General features: G+C 41.1%; 1 protein-coding gene across 3 annotated transcripts in view; it reads left to right on the forward strand.

Moving 5' to 3' along the window:
* Positions 1-18,663, forward strand: part of CFAP52 (cilia and flagella associated protein 52) — a 64,506-nt gene that overhangs the window by 37,574 nt on the left and 8,269 nt on the right. For all 3 annotated transcript variants that reach the window (XM_054456615.2, XM_054456616.2, XM_054456618.2), the window contains 3 exons: positions 1,944-2,114; positions 12,116-12,264; positions 16,498-16,643. In XM_054456615.2, the coding sequence (XP_054312590.1) occupies positions 1,944-2,114; positions 12,116-12,264; positions 16,498-16,643 (466 nt within the window). The remainder of the gene's footprint in view (positions 1-1,943; positions 2,115-12,115; positions 12,265-16,497; positions 16,644-18,663) is intronic.

Here is an 18,663-nt window from a genome sequence, read left to right on the forward strand (position 1 = left end):
TGTGCTATCACTGTTTCCAAAATAACCCTGTGTGACAGTGCAGACTTAAATCAGATGCAGTGATTTCCACCTCCTGAGCTTTTTGTAGATTGAAAAGGCAGCTCACATGAGAAGTCATGGAAACTAGAAAGGGAAGATGTATGATCAAAACAGACAGCTCCAGTGCCAAGATCTGTCCTTTCCCCATATTTTTTTTTTTTTTGAGATGGAGTCTCGCTCTGTCACCCAGGCTGGAGTGCAGTGGTGCAATCTCAGCTCACTGCAACCTCCGCCTCCCAGGTTCAAGAGATTCTCCTGCCTCAGCCTTCAGCCTCCCAAGTAGGTGGGATTACAGGTGCCCGCCACCACACCCAGCTATTTTTTTTTGTATTTTTAGTAGAGATGGGGTTTCACCATGTTGGCCAGGCTGGTCTCAAACTCCTGACCTCAGGTGATCCACCCACCTTGGCCTCCCAAAGTGCTAGGATTACAGGTGTGAGCCACCCTGCCCAGCCTGTTCTTCCCCTTTTATCCCTAGGCTTCATTTTGTCTTCTGAAGGTCCCAGATGCCAATAGCCAGTATTTCTTGGTTGTCATCTGTGGCCTGGCATACCTTACCTTCACTGCAACCCCTGTAAAGGAGAAATTATTCTGTAGTTGAGTAAACTGAGGCCAGAGGCTTCTGACAACTTGTCTAGAGTCACAGACCTCTAGTTAGCGCAGGAACTGAGATTTAACTTGTCATTTGCCTTTCTTCATTAACTGTTCTGTGTCGCACCAATAAACCTCTAAAACGCTGTATTTCCCTTGCTGGCTTCTTGCACAAGAACCTGCGTTGAATTCTTCATTGTCCAAACTAAACTAGTTACAGAGAGAGGCTGTATCCTAGGGCCTCATTCATGTATATACTTTTTTTTTTAAGTTCATACTCATTATAAAGGGAAGAGGGAGAAATCTGAAATGCAGAAGAGGAAAAGCTAACTCCTAAAGGTTATGGCAAAGACAACCCCTAGTGTTTCTTTTTTTTTTTTCATTTTTTCTTTTTGAGACAGAGTCTCACTCTGTTATGCAAGATGGAAGGCAGGGATGAGATTGTGACTCACTGCAGCCTCCAACTCTTGGGCTCAAGTGACTCCCAAGTAGCTGGGACTATAGGTGCGCACCACCACAGCTGGCTAATTTATTTTATTTTATTTTTTATTTTTAGAGACAGGGTCTTGCCATGTTGCCCAGGCTAGTCTCAAACTCCTGGCCTCAAGTGGTCCTCCTTGCCTAGGCCGTCCAAAGTGCTGGAATTACAGGCATGAACCACTGTACAAGCTCTGAAATGATTTTACTTATAAATAAAATTTTGTATTCTAATTTTTTACTTAATGCAAGCATCATAAACATTTTCAGTATTATGATGTAATCTTTTTATTATAGTAACATATATACATACTACATAATCTTTTAAACGTTTTTTGGGCAAATATTCTATGAAGCTGATGTTCCATAGATCATTTAACTATTCCATCACAACTGGATATTTAGGTTGTTTCCAACCTTTTACTCTTTCAGATAGGGTTATCATAGCATCCTTTGACGTAAAGCATCTTCCCCGATTTTAGGATTATTTTTCAGAAGTGGAACTAATAAAGGGGTTAGTTGCTGTGGTCATTTGTACCCATATGCCTGCCTGGAATATTCCCTCTACCCAAATCCTGCTTGCGTTGCACAACCAATGTCAAAACGTTATCTCACTGAAGAAGCTTCCCTGACTACTTTAACTTATGCTGACCTCTGGCTTTGCTGTTCGTGGGTACACCAACTTGTGAGTAACTCCTGCCTTTTCAACTGCGTCACTTCTGTGAGGGCGTGTCCGAAATTACATGCCTGATTTGTATCCTCTGCCATGCTTCACATGATTCTTAACTACTTACTGGTTGAGTGAATCTACTTTACTTTTGTGCTTCTCCCTAAAGGAAGATTCAGTTACAAGGCAGCATCACTTCCATCACACTTCGAGGAGAAGGACACCAGTTTTTCGTAGGAACAGAAGAATCGCACATTTTTCAAGTCAGCTTCACGGATTTCAAAGAGACGCTCATAGCGACTTGTCACTTTGATGCTGTCGAGGATATTGTCTTTCCATTGTGAGTAGAAGAGAAAAAGAATGTGAAGATTCAATGCAGTGTGCAAGGGCATTTAATTTTATGAATGCATTTTCAATATCAATGGACATATTTATGATTTTTTCCTCTTAAATTTTTCTAATGTGGTGAATTATTTTAAGAGACTTTCCATTGTCTTTGCCATGCAATTATATTAGCTTTCCAATTCAAATTTGAGTTTCTTTAGAATATTGACTTTTCTAATAAACCCCTCATGGAAAGGGTAAGTACCTGACAAAACCTTTCTGTTTTCTTAATCCCATCCGGAGAAAGCTTAGTACAGACAGTCCCTGACTTATGATTTTTTAATTTTATGATGGCGTAAAAGCAAAGTGTATGCAGTAGAAACTATACTTCAAGTACACATACAACTATTTTGTTTTTCCCTTTCAGTACAGTATTCAATAAATTACATGAGATATTCAACACTTTATTATAAAATGGGATTTGTGTTAGATGATTTTGCCCAGCTATAGGCTAATGGATGTGTTCTGGGTATGTTTAAGGTAGGCTGGGCTAAGCTAGGCTGTTCAGTAGGTTAAGTGTATTAAATGCATTTTTGACTTAGGATATTTTCAATTACATTGGGTTTATCAGGCATATAGCCCCATCTTAAGACAAGAAGTATCTGTGGTACCTGTTTTCAAACTTCTTTCCTGTCATTTGTACCTCTTGAGGTCTTCTAGATTTCGCAGGCTTCAGGGTGGTGGGCATTACGAGGGCTTCTGAATCTAGTTGCTGTATTTCTTGGTAAATCTCGCCCAGCACAAGTAAAACAAATAACTACCAGCAGTTTTGATATCAAAAGGAGCTTCAGTCAGATGTTCTGGTATTTGATTTTGTAACACATTTTGTCTTTGGTGAGATTCATTTCATGAAGTTGGTCAGTTTTTTGCTCTGAACTTCCTCAGTACTTAGCTTAATTTATAATACTCAACTTTCAGCAAGACTTATATTCAGACCTCAGTTTTTGTTTTGTTTTGTTTTTTGTTTTTTGGGGGTTTTTTTGTTTGTTTGTTTGTTTGTTTTTGAGGCGGAGTCTTGCTCTCTCACCCAGGCTGGAGTGCAGTGGTGGGATTTCGACTCACTGTAACCTCTGCCTCCTCGATTCAAGCGATTCTCCTGCCTCAGCCTCCTGAGTAGCTAGGATTACAGGCATGCGCCACCACGCCCGGCTAATTTTTTATATTTTTGGTAGAGATGGGGTTTCACCTTGTTGGTCAGGCTGGTCTTGAACTCCCAACTTCAAGTGATCCACCCACCTCAGCCTCCCAAGGTGCTGGGATTACAGGCATGAGCCACTGCGCCCAGCCTCAGACCTCAGTTTTTGAGATCTTCAGCTGTAGTTTCGGTTCCCTGAATCCCTGTGATTAGGTCTTTCCATGTTATTTCCAACAGTGAAAATGGCTGCTGCTTTCCCACTAGGTGAATCTTTATTTGCAAGTTGGTCATTTTCTTTTGGTCTCACCTTTTCCCCTCTTTTTTTTATAAGCAGTTTAGTAGAATTAATCTGTAAAACTGTTTGGCCCTGGTGCTTTTTTTAAGGGTAGATTTTAAACTATCTTTTCAATTGTTATATAGTTATTGATCTGTTTGGGTTTTGCATCTCTTTCTTTTCCTTTTCCTTTTCTTTTTCTTTTCTTTCTTTCTTTCTTTCTTTTTTTTTTTTTTTTTTTTTGAAACTGAGTCTCACTCTGTTGCCATGCTGGAGTGCAGTGGCACGATCTTGGCTCACTGCAACTTCTGCCTCCCAGGTTCAAGCAATTCTCCTGCCTCAGCCTCCCGGGTAGCTGGGATTACAGGCTGTGCCACCACGCCCAGCTAATTTTTATATTTTTAGTAGAGATGGGATTTCATTATGTTGGCCAGGCTGGTCGCGAGCTCCTGACCGCAGATGATCCACCCGCCTTGGCCTCCCAAAGTGCTGGGATTGGGATTACAGGCATGAGCCACCACGCCTGGCCTCTCAAAATATTTCTCTTGCCATCAATTTTACTTAGTTTGATATTAAGATTACCACATCTTCATTCTTTTAAAATAACATTTACTAATTAGGAATTTTTGCTATAATGTAATAAATGAATTCATTTATTATAAAAATTCATTTATTTATAAAAAAATTCATTTATTTATAAAAAATAAGGACTTCTGGGAAAAATTGAATTAGGCCAGGATTTCTCAACCTCCGCACTATTGACATTTTGAGTTAGATAACTTGATATTGTGGATGCTACTCTGTGCGTTAAAGGATGTTTGGCAGCATCCCTGGGCTCTACCCATCAGATGCGAGTAGTAGCTCCTTCCCTGCAATTATGACAACTAAAAAATGTCCCCAGACCTTGCCAAACTTCCCCTGGTGGCAAAATTACCCCTAGCTGAGAATCACTGGGGTTAGGCCAGACCTGTTAATACTGATGCAATTTTGTAATCAGAGCACTAACAAACCAGTCACAATTTTAATAAACTATTAGCACAGTTAGAAAGAGTTTATTAAATTCCTAATAAGAAAGAAATACTGCAGTAGATATAGGACTTCACCTTTTAATAAGTAAGGGTAACTTTCTAAAAGGAGATTTAAGAAGACTTGAGGCTGCTGAGTTGTAAATATGAACTAAACTAAGAGGAAGAACATAGAATAAATGTATGGTACTGCATTCTTCATTTACTTGCTAATTTAGTTGTGTTAATGTTCTTTGTTTTCAATTGCTATTACTTTATATACCAAAGCATTATTATACTGAGATAAATCATGCATGAACCAATGAAACTTGTGTAATATTCTGTTAGGTTGGTGCAAAAATAATTGCGGTTTTACCAATTGCATATGAGCTAATATTCATTATAGAGATGTGCATTGCAGCAAAAGAGAGTGTATTGTCTTTTTTCAACTCTTTATTTTCAACCTATTAGTGTTTAGTTTTAGGTAAGTCTTAGTTTTTTAACAGAATTTAATTCATTCATACTTATTACTATCTGATAAGTTTATATATTTTTCTGTTTAACATGTTTACTCTTTTTGTCTTTTCTTTTAGCCATCATGTTTTATTTGGTTCTGTTTTAACCTTTGCTGCGTACAACTTGGAAACTATCTACTTTATTTGTATTCATTTAGTGGTTACCCATGAATTGTTTTCTTTTCTTTTTTTTTTTTTTTTTTAAGGAGATAAGGTCTTCCTCTGTCACCCAGGCTAGAGCACAGTGACTCATTCACAGCTCACTGCAACCTAGAACTCCTGGGGTTAAGCAATCCTCCTGCCTTAACCTCTGGAGTAGCTGGGATGCAGGCATGTACCACCATGCCCAGCTAATTAAAACAAAAAAAAATTCTTTTTTTTTTTTTTTTTTTTTTTCAGAAACAGGGTCTCACTATGTTGCCCAAGCTGGTTGTCAACTGCCGTCCTCAAGCAATCCTCCTGCCTTGGCCTCCCAGAGCACAGGCCTCTCAGATTATAGGCATGAGCCACTGCAGTCAACCTCTAAATTTTTAATATACATATTTAAATATAGTTTTTCATCAAAGACTACAGTTAACCAATGTTTGTATCTAATCTGCCAAAAAGGCAAGAGTCTCAGCATATTTTTATTTTCACCTTTCCTCCACCATGTCCTATGTTGAAATTATTTGGAATTCTAGATCTTTGCTTTTATCAGTCTCTCTCTTTTTAACATATCAATCCCCTTAGATTCTTTTTTTTTTAATTCTTTCAGAAACAATCTATATACAGAAAATATGGTCTCAGCCAGGTGCAGTGGCTCTTGCCTATAATCACAGCACTTTGGGAGACTGAGGTGGGAGGATAACTAAAGCCCAGGAGTTTGAGACTAGCTGGGCAAGATGGTGAGACACCCCTTCCTCATCTTCACAAAACTAACTAAATAAACTGGACATGTTGGTGGCACTGCCTCTAGTCCCAGCTACTCGGGAGGCTAAGGTGGGAGGAAGTTTGAGGCTACCATGAGCTACAATCACACCAGTGCACGCCAGCCTGGGTGACAGAGTAAGACCCTGTTTCTATTAAAAAAAAAAAAAAGAAGAAGAAGAAGATGATGATGATGAGAAGAAAAAAGAAAAAAAGAAAATTTGGTCCCTGCTTACCTGAAAATATGTTTGTTTTACCCTCAGACTTGAATAACAGTTTGGTGCAGTATAAAAAGAATTTTAATGGAGTTCGTATTGAAGTGTAACATATATGCAAAATACATAAATCATAAATAAGCACCTCAGTGACTTATCACACCTATATGACTACCACCCTGGGAAAGCAATAGAACATTTTTATCATCCCCCAAACACCCCTTCCAATCACAACCCTCACCCTCCTACTTACTACCTGAACTAGTCTCATAGATTAGTTTTACCTGCTTTTGAACTTTATGTAAATAGAATATTTCAATATGTACTTTGGAGATCTTTTTTCTTCTCTGTGGAAGCTTTTAATATAGTTAGTGTCATACAGATCTTCTTCTCCTTATTGATTTTTAGTCCACTTGTATTATCAGTTACTGAGAAAAATGTTAAGGTCTCAAGCAATGAATGTAGAGTTCCACCTTTATTTCTCACAGTTTTTGTTTTGCATATCTTAAAGCTCTGTTATTAGGTGCTGTTAATTATTTGTTATATTTTTTGCTGTATTGACATTTTTATTAAAGTCTTCCTCTTTGTCTCTAGTAATTCTCTTTGATTTGAAGTAACTTTGTATAATTTTAATGTACTCATTACAGCTTTCTTATGCTTACTCTTAGCATGATATATCTTTTTTTAACCCTTTTATTTTTCCATGTGTCTTTATGTTTAAAGTACATCTCTTGAAAGAGCATATACTTGGTTTTTACTTCTCTATCCATTCTGATAATCTCTGCTTTTATTTGGAATGTTTAATCCATTTACATTTAATATAATCTTTCATATGTTTGTATTAAATCTTTATACAAACTCCATCAAACTCCATCAATACAATATTATAATTTTTGCTTTAAAGAGTCATAAACATTTTCAAGAAATTAAGAGAAGAAAAAATTTAAAATGTCTTGTGTGCTTACTTATATATTTGACTATTTCTGATGGTCTTCATTCTTTTTTATATATCTAAGTTGCCATCTGTTACCTTTTCCCTCTCTAAAGAACTTTGCTTAGCATTTTTTTCTTTCTTTTTTTTTTTTTAAAGAGACAGGGTTTCACTCTGTTGCCCAGGATGGAGTGAAGTGTCTATTCACAGGCATGATCATAGCACACTGCAGCCTAAACATCTTGTCTCAAGTGATCCTCCTGCCTCAGCCTCTTGAGTAGCTGGGACTACAGGTGCATGCCATTTTGCCTGGTTCATTTAACATCTTTTTAAAAGTATAAGCCTCTACTGAATAATTATCTCAGTTTTTATTTATCTGGAAACATTTTTTTAGCCTTTATTTTTGAAGAAAGTTTCACTGGTTAGATAATTCTTGCCCGATTATTTTCTATTTATTCATTAGTTTGAATACATCATTCCAGACTTTCTAATGAGAAGTCATTCTGTATTCTTATGATTTTCTTCTTCATAATATGTCATTTTTCTGTTTATATTTCGATATTTTTTCCTTGCTTTTGTCTTTCATCAGTTTGACTGTGATTTGTCTTTCTCTTTGTGTTTATCCTTTCTTAGCATTTGTTAAACTTTTTGAATCTATAAGCTGATATTTTCCACCAAATTGAGAAGTTTTTCAGCCATTGTTCCTTAAGAATTTTCACCTTTTCTCACTTCTGTTCCCCTGAGATTCGAATTATCTGTGTTTAGTAATTTGAGATTTTCCCACAGATCTTTAGGCTGTTCATTTTTCTTCAATTTTATCTTTTTAAAATTATGTAATCTCTATTAAATCTACCTTCCAGTTTACAGTTTTTTTTACCATCTCCAATCTGTCATTGAGTCCACCTAGTAAATTTGTTTTAGTTATTATACTTCTTACCTATAGAAGAATATATAATTGCTACAAGGTATATAATTATAATATTACATATGTAGTTTCTAGTTCTCTGTTCAGATTACCTATCTGTTCACTTATTGATGTGATAGTTTCCTTTAATATTTTGAACATATTTTTAAATAGCTGCTTTAAAGTTTTTGTCTGCTAATCTAGTACCTAGGTCTACTTGGAATCAGTTGCTTCTGACTCTGCCTTTTTTCTGAGTCATATTTTCCTATTTCTTTGCATGTTTGATAATTTTTTGTTGTTGTTGAAAACTCAGTATTATATAGAATACACTATGGCAACTCTGTTCTCTGAGGACTGTTGGCATGGACTCAAACTGCAAATTTTGCCTCCCCATAGTGTGCATCAGCTGTTATTCTCATGACTTCCCACTGCTGCTTTTTTAGCCTGGCCTTGGGTTCTTCTGTGTGCTTGCATTATTTGGCAGTCAACCAATGGTTTATGCAGAGATGAAGCTCATCCTTTCCATGATTTCCTTTCTTTTAGTGACTTCTCCCTATTTTCCAAATATTCTGTTAACCTCAAGCTCTGACACTTGAAGCCTGCGAGGTTCAGCTTCCTGCCATCCAAGCTGAGCTCAGTTGGGGAATGTATTTACTTAAAAAGGCAAGCAAACAAAAAACAAACAAACAAAAAACCTCTCAGATTGACCCCATGTAGCTGTCTTTAGCAGTAGAATCCTTAAAAAAAAATCAATTAAAAAAAACAAACAAACAGTAGAATCCTCCCTGGTCTCTGCCTGCTGGTTCTTCCTCTTGGTATTCCCTCCATACATGTATAATTTAGCTACCTAACAGAGATTTGGGCAGTGTTTATAACGAGAATTTACATCTTATTCTTGTGGTTTTCTTGTCACTAGGATATTCCCCCTTTAAATTCCAGCTGATTTTCTAGCCCTCAACTCTGATCTCTAGCACTGTTAGCTGGTGACGCTATGGTTTTTCTGCCACCTTTTTCTACAGCTACCATAGCTGTGGGAGTTGTGAGAAAGCCACATGCTAACAATTCTCAACCCTTTCCAGCTGCACTCTTAGAGGAGCAAACTCTTCCTGGTATCTATCTACTTTTAGAGGTTTTTAGTGTCATTAAGATTTTGGTTATTGTTGTTAATTCATCCAGTTTTTCTAATTGTTATTTGTGAGAAAATGTGTGTGAACCCGTTCAGTGCTCCAGCCTTACAAGATGTACTCTCTGCTTATGCTTTTGAGCTCAGTTTTTCTCTACAGCTCTTATCTGGCTGATGTCTATTTATCCATAATGTTTCTGACCTATGTGATGATACTCTTTCCTGCTTTCCTGTATTGTTAAGGATAAAATTATGTACATCTATAGCTACATCTATATCTATAAATATCTTCATTTCATGGGATTTTAGGTGGGAGAGAGGGAGCACATGGGCTTGGTACCTCATCATGATCCAATCAATTGGGTTCTTTCTGGAACTTAACCTCTCAGACCCTAAACTAAGAACAATCTACCACTTGAATGGTTCAGTTTTGAACTAGGCTTGACTGCCAAGGAAGTGGATAGGCCATCAAGGGTAGAGAGTTTCGAAGAAAGTTCTTTTTTTTTTTTTTTTGAGATGGGGTTTTGTTCTTGTTGCCCAGGCTGGAGTGCAATGGCATGATCTCAGCTCACTGCAACCTCCGCCTCCTGGGTTCAAGCGATTCTCCTTCCTCAGCCTCCCAAGTAGCTGGGACTACAGGCACACACCACCACACCTGACTAATTTTTGTATTTTTGTTAGATACAGGGTTTTGCCATGTTGGCCAGGCTGGTCTCAAACTCCTGACCTCAGGTGATCCACTCACCTTGGCCCTCCCAAGGTGCTGGGATGACAGGCATGAGCCACTGCTCCTGGCCTGGAAAGTTCTTTAGGGGCGTTGATTTCATGATATTTGATTTTCATGAGTGGTCCATGAGTACACCTCTTTAAGAGCTTACTTCCCTCAGAGGAGGAGCTCATTCACCAAAGGCATTATCTAATATAAATATCTCTAATTTTAAATAAATATTAACATTCTAGTGTTGACTTGATTTATGTTAATCAAGACTGTCCGGCAAGAAGCCCCATCACATCTGTTGTCTCATTCCAGCACTTACTCTTTCTAACTAAGTAGTCCATCATTATAATTGTAACACTAAGCCCCAACGTTAAATGTGTGGAAGGGATCCACTTATTTTTTGTTTTAATTCTAAAGTGAGTAGGTCTTAAGAGAAAAGGACTCTTTTTTGAAATGTGTTCATGAAAAAATGTAGACATTGCTTGAGATGTACTGAAATCTAAAAATTAGCTTTAATCTCCACAGAGACAAGCTAGATATTTATACTTATAAACCAAATGGTCTTTATTGTACCCCAATATTACTTCTTCTTCTTATTCAAATTGGAATAATCTGTAATCTTTTGACATATTCGTAATTTACATTGTATTTAGAGGTTGCCTTTTTTTTTTTTTTTTTTGAGCTTGACAGACAAAAGAAGGATTTTGGGTTATCTGCAAACTTGAATTCTGGCACCATTGTCTTTTCCTTTTTGAAAATTTTAATAAGATTGTCTGCTTGGCTGGGCACAGTGGCTCACGCCTGTAATCCCAGCACTTTGGGAGGCCGACGTGGGTGGATCACCCGAGGTCAGGAGTTTGAGACTAGCCTGGCCAACATGGTGAAACCCCGTCTCTACTAAAAATACAAAAAATTAGCCAGACATGGTGGCACATGCCTGTAATCCCAGCTACTCGGGAGGTTAAGGCAGGAGAATTGCTTGAACACAGGAGGCGGAGTAAGCCGGGATCGGACCATTGCATTCCAGCCCAGGCAACAGAGTGAGACTCCATCCCAAAAATAAATAAATAAATAAATAAATAAATAAAGATTGTCTACTTTACAGGAAAGGGTTTGTTTATTCTCTCTTAATACAAGTAATCCAAGGCTGTATTTATCTCAAGAAATGTTATAGGTGTCGACTTATGTTCAAACTCAGGTAATATACATTAAATATGTTCAGCTTTTTGTTTGTCAATCATACCTCAATACAGTGGTTTTTATTTTATTTCATTTTATTTTTAGAGGCAAATTCTCTTGTCTCACTCTGTCATCCAGGCTGGAGTGCAGTGGCACGATCATATTTCAATGTAGTCTCCAACCCCTGGGCTCAAGAGATCTTCCTTTCTCAGCCTCCTAAGAAGCTAGGACCACAGGCATGCATCACTACACCCAACTAATTTTTATATATTTTTATTTTTGGGGGAGGCAGGGTCTCACTATATTGCCCAGGCTGGTCTTGAACTCCTGGCCTCAAGTGATGGGATCCTCCTTTCTTGGCCTCCCAAAGTGCTGGGATTACAGGTGTGAGCCACCACATCAGGCCTCAATAAAGTAGTTTTATAGAAAAGACAAATGTTACTTACTATCCTCCAGTCTACCAAGACTTTGTGAGAATTTTAAATTGGCTTATTCTTTTTGAGCAACTTTGTCCCAACCCTTCCTAAAGAGAAAGGACTACAAAAGATGGTCCACAGATGATTAGAGGGCATTAAATACCATCTTACAAAAGATGTTTCAAATGGTCTGTAAGACAATCATCAAGCCTTCAGATAATAAAAGGCATCCTTCCCTATATTCTTTTTTTTTTTTTTTTTTTTGAGATGGAGCCTGGCTCTGTCGCCCAGGCTGGAGTGCAGTGGCCTGATCTTGGCTCATTGCAACCTCTGCCTCCCAGATTCAAGCGATTCTCTTGCCTCAGCCTCCTGAGTAGCTGGGATTACAGGCATGTGCCACCACACCCAGCTAATTTTTGTATTTTTAGTAGAGACGGGGTTTCGCCATGTTGGTCAGGCTGGTCTCAAACTCCTGACCTCGTGATCCGCCCCCCTGGCCTCCCAAAATGCTGAGATTACAGGTTTGAGCCACTGCGCCCAGCCTTTCCCTATATTTTTGTGAAACACATTTTGGTGTCAAATATGCATCTGGAAACTGCATCTTTTATGGTTGCATCTCTTGATGGCTTCCTTGCAGTGGCACTGCTGAGCTATTTGCAACCTGTGCCAAGAAGGACATCAGGGTGTGGCACACATCATCCAACAGGGAGCTGCTGCGGATCACCGTGCCCAACATGACCTGCCACGGCATCGACTTCATGAGGGACGGCAAGAGCATCATTTCAGGTAACGTCCACATGTCAAGATCTGGCTTGGGGCTCTAGCTGCGGTTTTGATTCTTGTCACTCTCCTCCCATACTAGTCTCTACACGTGGATAACCTAGAACAGCCTCCCACTGTCCACCCCCTTCTTGCTTCTAATCTAGCCTCTCTTTGGAGTTTCCTTCCAGCTGGGAGACTTTCTGAGCTAGGAAGGACCAAATAGCAATTTCTCCTCTCCCACATTGCTGCATATAGCGTGTATCTTTCTCTCTAGTAGGAAAATTTAGAAGTTCAATTTTGAAAAGGATTTTGTGGCCTCAGTGAGGACAGGGCCCCCATGTGAGGACCCTTTTTGTTGTGTAAGAGATAAAAACCTGACTCAAACGAAGTGATGCCTCAAAGGGAATTTATTTTTAACTCAAGTTATTATTTTATGCCAAAGTCATTTAGCATAAATTATAGGCAGCATGATATTCCACCTCTAAAGACTTCAGCATGTATCTCTAAAAATATTTTCCTTTAAAACAGTAATTTCTTAGTATTGTCTTATGCCGAATCTATCTGTAAATCTCCCCAGTGCTCAGAAAGTACATATACTGCTTCACATCGATGAAAAGTTCAGTGGATCTTTAGGGACAGCTATTAAAATGGTGACACCAGGAACCCATCTCACCTCTCCTTCCTTTCTTTCTCTTTCTTTTTCTTTCTTTCTTTCTTTCTTTCTTTCTTTCTTTCTTTCTTTCTTTCTTTCTTTCTTTCTTTCTTTCTTTCCCTTCCTTCCTTCCTTCCTTTCTTTCTTTCTTTTTCTTGCTTTTTTTTTTTTCTGAGATAGAGTTTCACTCCTGTTGCCCAAGCTGGAGTGCAATGGTGCGATCTAGGCTCACTGCAACCTCTGCCTCCTGGGTTCAAGCAATTCTCCTGCCTCAGCCTCCAGAGTAGCTGGGATTACAGGCGTGCGCCATCACTGCTAATTTTTTGTATTTTTAGTAAAAACGGGTTTTCACCATGTTGGCCAAGCTGGTCTTGAACTCCTGACCTCAGGCAATCCACCCGCCTCGGCCTCCCAAAGTGCTGGGATTACAGGCGTGAGCCACCGCACCTGGCCCTCACCCCTCTTTTCTTGGCCCTGTCTCCTCCTTGTTAGCGTCCCCGCCCCACCCTGTGCATGTCTTCTCCACATAGGGCTGCCAGGAGCTCTGGGCTTACCTTACATCTAGAGTGAACACAGCTCAGGACAGAAATCTTGGAGTCCTCACTGCCTCCCCTTTTTCTCTTATGCCCACATCCACATCCCCTGATGATGCTCATTTCAAAGTACATCCGAGGTCCCTCACTTCTCATTATCTGCCCCCCATCTTAGCCACCAGCATCTCTCCCCTAGATTGCCCTCGTACCTTCCTACCAGTTCTCCTTGCTTCTCTTCTCACCCAGCATACTTTCCCGCAGTCTGTTTTCGACACAGAAGCCAGAAGCCAGAGGTCTGTTTTAAAATGTAAGTCAGGGCCAGGCGCGGTGGCTCACGCCTGTAATCCCAGCACTTTGGAGGCCGAGGCCTGAGCCACCGCACCTGGACCTGATTTACATAGCTGTGATTACAAGCATGAGCCATCATGCCCAGCTAATTTTTGTAATTTTTTAAATTTATTTTTATTTTTATTTTTATTTTTAGAGATGGAGTCTCGCTCTGTCGCCCAGGCTGGAGTGCAGTGGCGCGATCTCGGCTCACTGCATGCTCCACCTCCCAGGTTCACGCCATTCTCCTGCCTCAGCCTCCCGTGTAGCTGGGACTACAGGTGCCCACCACCACACTCGGCTAATTTTTCTGTATTTTTAATAGAGACGGGGTTTCACCATGTTAGCCAGGATGGTTTCGATCTCCTGACCTGGTGATCCGCCCGCCTTGGTCTCCCAAAGTGCTGGGATTACAGGTGTGAGCCACCGCGCCCTGCCCGATTTTTGTAATTTTTTTGAGTAGAGATGGGCTTTTGCCTGAGGTCAGGAGTTTGAGAACAGCCTGACCAATATGGTGAAACCCCATCTCTACTAAAAATACAAAAATCAGCCGGGCGTGGTGGCGGGAGCCTGTAGTCCCAGCTACCCAGGAAGCTGAGACAGGAGAGTTTCTTGAATCCAGGAGGTGGAGGTTGCAGTGAGCCGAGATCGCACCACTGCACTCCAGCCTGGGTAACAGAGCCAGACTCCGTCTCAAAAAAAAAAAAAAAGAAAGAAAACATAAGTCAGAATATGCCATATTTAGGGCTCAAAAGTCTTTTACCCTCTAAGAGTAAATGACAAAGTTCTTCCTTCACCTGCAAGGCTCCATGTGACTTTCTCTCCTCTTTCTCACCTTCACCTTCTTACCTGGAGTTCTTCCTCTTACTGCTCACCCCTTCTAGCCATACTTTCTTCTTGCTGTTCCTCAGACACACTGGGCATAGATAGAGCCTTTGCTCTGACTCTTATGTCTGCCTGAAATATTCTTTCCCTAGATACCTCCATGGCTCACTCCCTCACCCCCTCACCTCCTCAAATCTTTGCTGAAATGGGATCTACCTTTAGCATTCATTTTAAACTGCTAAGGTCAAGAGGTGACATTTAAGCTTATGAGAGGGTGACAGCCATATGAAGACTTGGGGAGAAAACATTCCAGGCAGAGGGAATAGCAAGTGCAAAGGCCCTGAGGAGGGAGATCGCTTGGTGGATTTGAGGAATAGCAAGAGGGCCATTGTGTCTGGGGCTTAATGGGTAGTTGGGCTAGGGGTGCAGGGACAGCCAGTAAAAGAAGTTAAAAGAGATGGCGGGGTGGGGGGTCGGGGGACGGGCACAAATACTAGTTACCGTGGAGGATAAAGAGTTTGGATTGGATTTTAATTCTAAGTGCAGTGGGAAAATGTTTTGGAAAGTTTTTTTTTTTTTTTTTTTTTGAGATGGAGTTGTGCTCTGTTGCCCAGGCTGGGAGTGCAGTGGTGTGATCTCGGTTCACTGCAACCTCCGCCTCCCGGGTTCAAGTGATTCTCCTGCCGCAGCCTCCTGAGTAGCTGGGATTACAGGCATGCCGCCACCATGCCCAGCTAATTTTTGTATTTTTTTTAGTAGAGGTGGGGTCTTGCCATGTTGACCAGGCTGGTCTCCAACTCCTGTCCTTAAGTGATCTGCCCTCCTTGGCCTCCCAAAGCGCTGGGATTACAGGTGTGAGCCACTGCACCCAGCCCCCACATTTTTTTTTCTTTTTTTGAGACAGGGTCTCGCTCTGTTGCCCAGGCTGGAGTGCAGTGGTGGACTCTTGGCTCACTGCAACCTCCACCTCCCAGGTTTAAGTGATCCTCCCACTTCAGCCTCCCGAGTAGCTCGGACTAAAGGGGCATGCCACCATGCCAGGCAAGTTTTTTTTTTTTTTTTTGTATTTTTTGTAGAGACTGGGTCTCGCCATGTTTCCAGGCTGGTCTTGTGCTCCTAGACTCAAGCAATCCACACACCTTGGCCTCCTAAAGTGCAAAGTGTTGAGATTATAGATATGAGCCTTTTTTTTTAAATAAAAAAGGAAGTTCTTGATCAAGAAGATGACATAATTTTTAAAAGGCCACCCTGATCCCTGCATAAATAAGTGGTTGTAAGCAAGAGCGGAAGCAAGCATAAGCTGTTATCACAATCCAGGAGAAAGATGGTGGTGCCTTGGATGAAGGAGGTACCAGTGGAACTGTTGAGAGGTGCTCAGATTTGAATGTTTTTTAACAGTAAAGCTGGTGGAACTTGCTGATGGATTGGATGTTGGATTGGGTTGGGTAGATGGAACTGAGGGTAATCAAGGAAGACTCAGGCTGTTGGCTTAGGCAACTGGATGGGTGGTGGCAACTTTTACTGAAATGGGAAATATAGTGGAATGTGGAGGAGGAGCATTCCATTGAAAGATTGGGGTAGGTGGGGGTAGGTGGAATGACAACAATTATTTGGAAATGTTCAGTTATGTATCTCAGGCACAATATCATCTAGCTAGTTGGGTGTACAAGTCTTGTGGTTCATGGCAGAGGTGGGAGTGGGCCTCCCTCCTTTCTCCTCTCCCCGTCCTCCCTCACTTGGCATGGGATGTACCTGTAGAGGGGAAAGGGGCCTGTGATGACCAGCATTCAGCTGAGCTGGTCTCTTTCCTCCAGCACAGCGCTGCTCGCCAGGCCTGCCTCTCCTTAGTGAGGCCAGCAGGCTGCGGAGAGAGGGTGCATATACTGATCCTGCCTGCCTTTTGTTTCCCTTTCATGCCAGCATGGAATGATGGTAAAATCCGAGCCTTCGCCCCAGAGACAGGCCGACTGATGTATGTCATTAACAGCGCTCACAGGATCGGCGTCACCGCCATCGCCACCACCAGTGACTGTAAAAGGGTCATCAGTGGCGGTGGGGAAGGGGAGGTATTGAAAGCAGAAATTTGAAAAAAATAACACTCTATTTAGAACAACTGCCCTATAGGAAGCCATCTGTTTGCTTTTAAAAATACATACCTGTGCTGGGATTCAAGCAGGACCAAATTAACATTTTGATGAGATCCGAAAATATGTCATAAATAAAAGTTCTAATATTATAAATGTATACCTTTTTTTTTTTGAAATGGAATCTCACTCTGTCACCCAGTCTGGAGAGTGCAGTGGCTCAGTCTTGGCTGTTACAACCTCCGCCTTCTGGGTTCAAGCGATTCTCCTGCCTTAGCCTCCTGAGCAACTGGGATTACAGGCGCACGCCATCACGTCCAGCTAATTTTTCTATTTTTAGTAGAGATGGGGTTTCACCATGTTGGCCAGGCTGGTCTCAAACTCCTGACCTCAGGTGATCCACCTGCCTTGGCCTCCCAAAGTGCTGGGATTACAGGTATGAGCAACCATGCCCGGCCTATAAATATATATCTAAGTACATTTGTACACAGAAAGGACATTTACAATACAGACATGAAAGTGTTCTATGTGGACTAGAGTTAAGGAATTCACGCGGGTGTTTTGGCTTGCTTGCTCTTTTCCTCCGAAGATCGTAGTTGTATAAATTGTCATGTTATCTTTTTTTTTTTTTTAGACGGAGTCTGCCTCTGTCGCCCAGGCTGGAGTGCAGTGGCGCAATCTTGGCTCACTGCAAGCTCCGCCTCCCAGGTTCACGCCATTCTCCTGCCTCAGCCTCCCGAGTAGCTGGGACTACAGGTGCCTGCCACCACGGCCGGCTAATTTTTTTTGTATTTTTTTTAGTAGAGACGGGGTTTCACCATGTTAGCCAGGATGGTCTCGATCTCCTGACCTCGTGAACCGCCTGCCTCGGCCTCCCAAAGTGCTGGGATTACAGGCGTGAGCCACCGTGCCTGGCCCATCTTATCTCTTAAAGCAGGTGATGGTTTTAGCATCAATTATTTAATACACCCAGACATTTTGACCATTATTTTTAAATGATCACGCTCAACCTTTTCTTCCCATTATTTTGAGGAGGCTGTAACACCTTTCGCTCACACATTTTTCTTTGGATCTCTCCTCCTCTGTGCCCCCGATTCTTTGCTATCCCAAAGCCTTCCCTTTCTCTTTGAGATATTTTCATTTCCTTTCCTTAATCCCCTGTCGTAGGAAGAACAGAATAGTTTGTGCTCGTCTTATTTTTCATAAATCCAACATAGTCACTATAAGAAGGTGTAAGCATCTGACCACTGTGTTTTCTGGTGTAGTTGTGACAGATCCTTTGTCCATTAAAGGAATACTGGCCGGGCATGGTGGCTCACGCCTGTAATCTCAGCACTTTGGGAGGCTGAGGCAAGTGGATCACCTGAGCTCAGGAGTTTGAGACCAGCCTGGCCAACATGGCCAAACCCCGCCTCTACTAAAAATACAAAAATTAGGCCAGGCGCGGTGAGTTGGAGGTTGCAGTGAGCCGAGATCACACCATTGCACTCCAGCCTGGATGACAGAGCGAGATTTTGTCTCAAAAAAAGAAAAAAAAATACAAAAATTAGCCAGGTGTGGTGGTGCACTCCTGTAGTCCCAGCTACTTGGGCGGCTGAGACAGGAGAATTGCTTGAATCCGGGAGGCGGAGGTTGCAGTGAGCCGAGATCGCGCCATTGCACTCCAGCCTGGGAGACGGAGCAAGACTCCATCTCAAAAAATAAAGGATGCTATACTAACTAAACAACTTTCCTTTTATCTATCCTCTTTATTAAAGCATCATATTGATGATTTTAAATTTTGTGTGTAGGTAGTTGTATTACCTATGAATTTCACTCCACGATAATAAACAGGCATTTGGAAATATTTGTGATATAAAATAGGCATTGGATTCAGTAGAGTTGGGAACCATTGCTTTTAAATGATCAAAATTGAACAGCTGATTGTGAAAGTTTAAATATAGCTCTGGGTACCCACGAACTTTCCTGATAGTACCAGAAATTTGAGGGCAGTGATCAGCAA

Source organism: Pongo pygmaeus, chromosome 19 (assembly GCF_028885625.2).
Source record: "Pongo pygmaeus isolate AG05252 chromosome 19, NHGRI_mPonPyg2-v2.0_pri, whole genome shotgun sequence".
In the NCBI taxonomy this organism is placed as follows: Eukaryota; Metazoa; Chordata; class Mammalia; order Primates; family Hominidae; genus Pongo; species Pongo pygmaeus.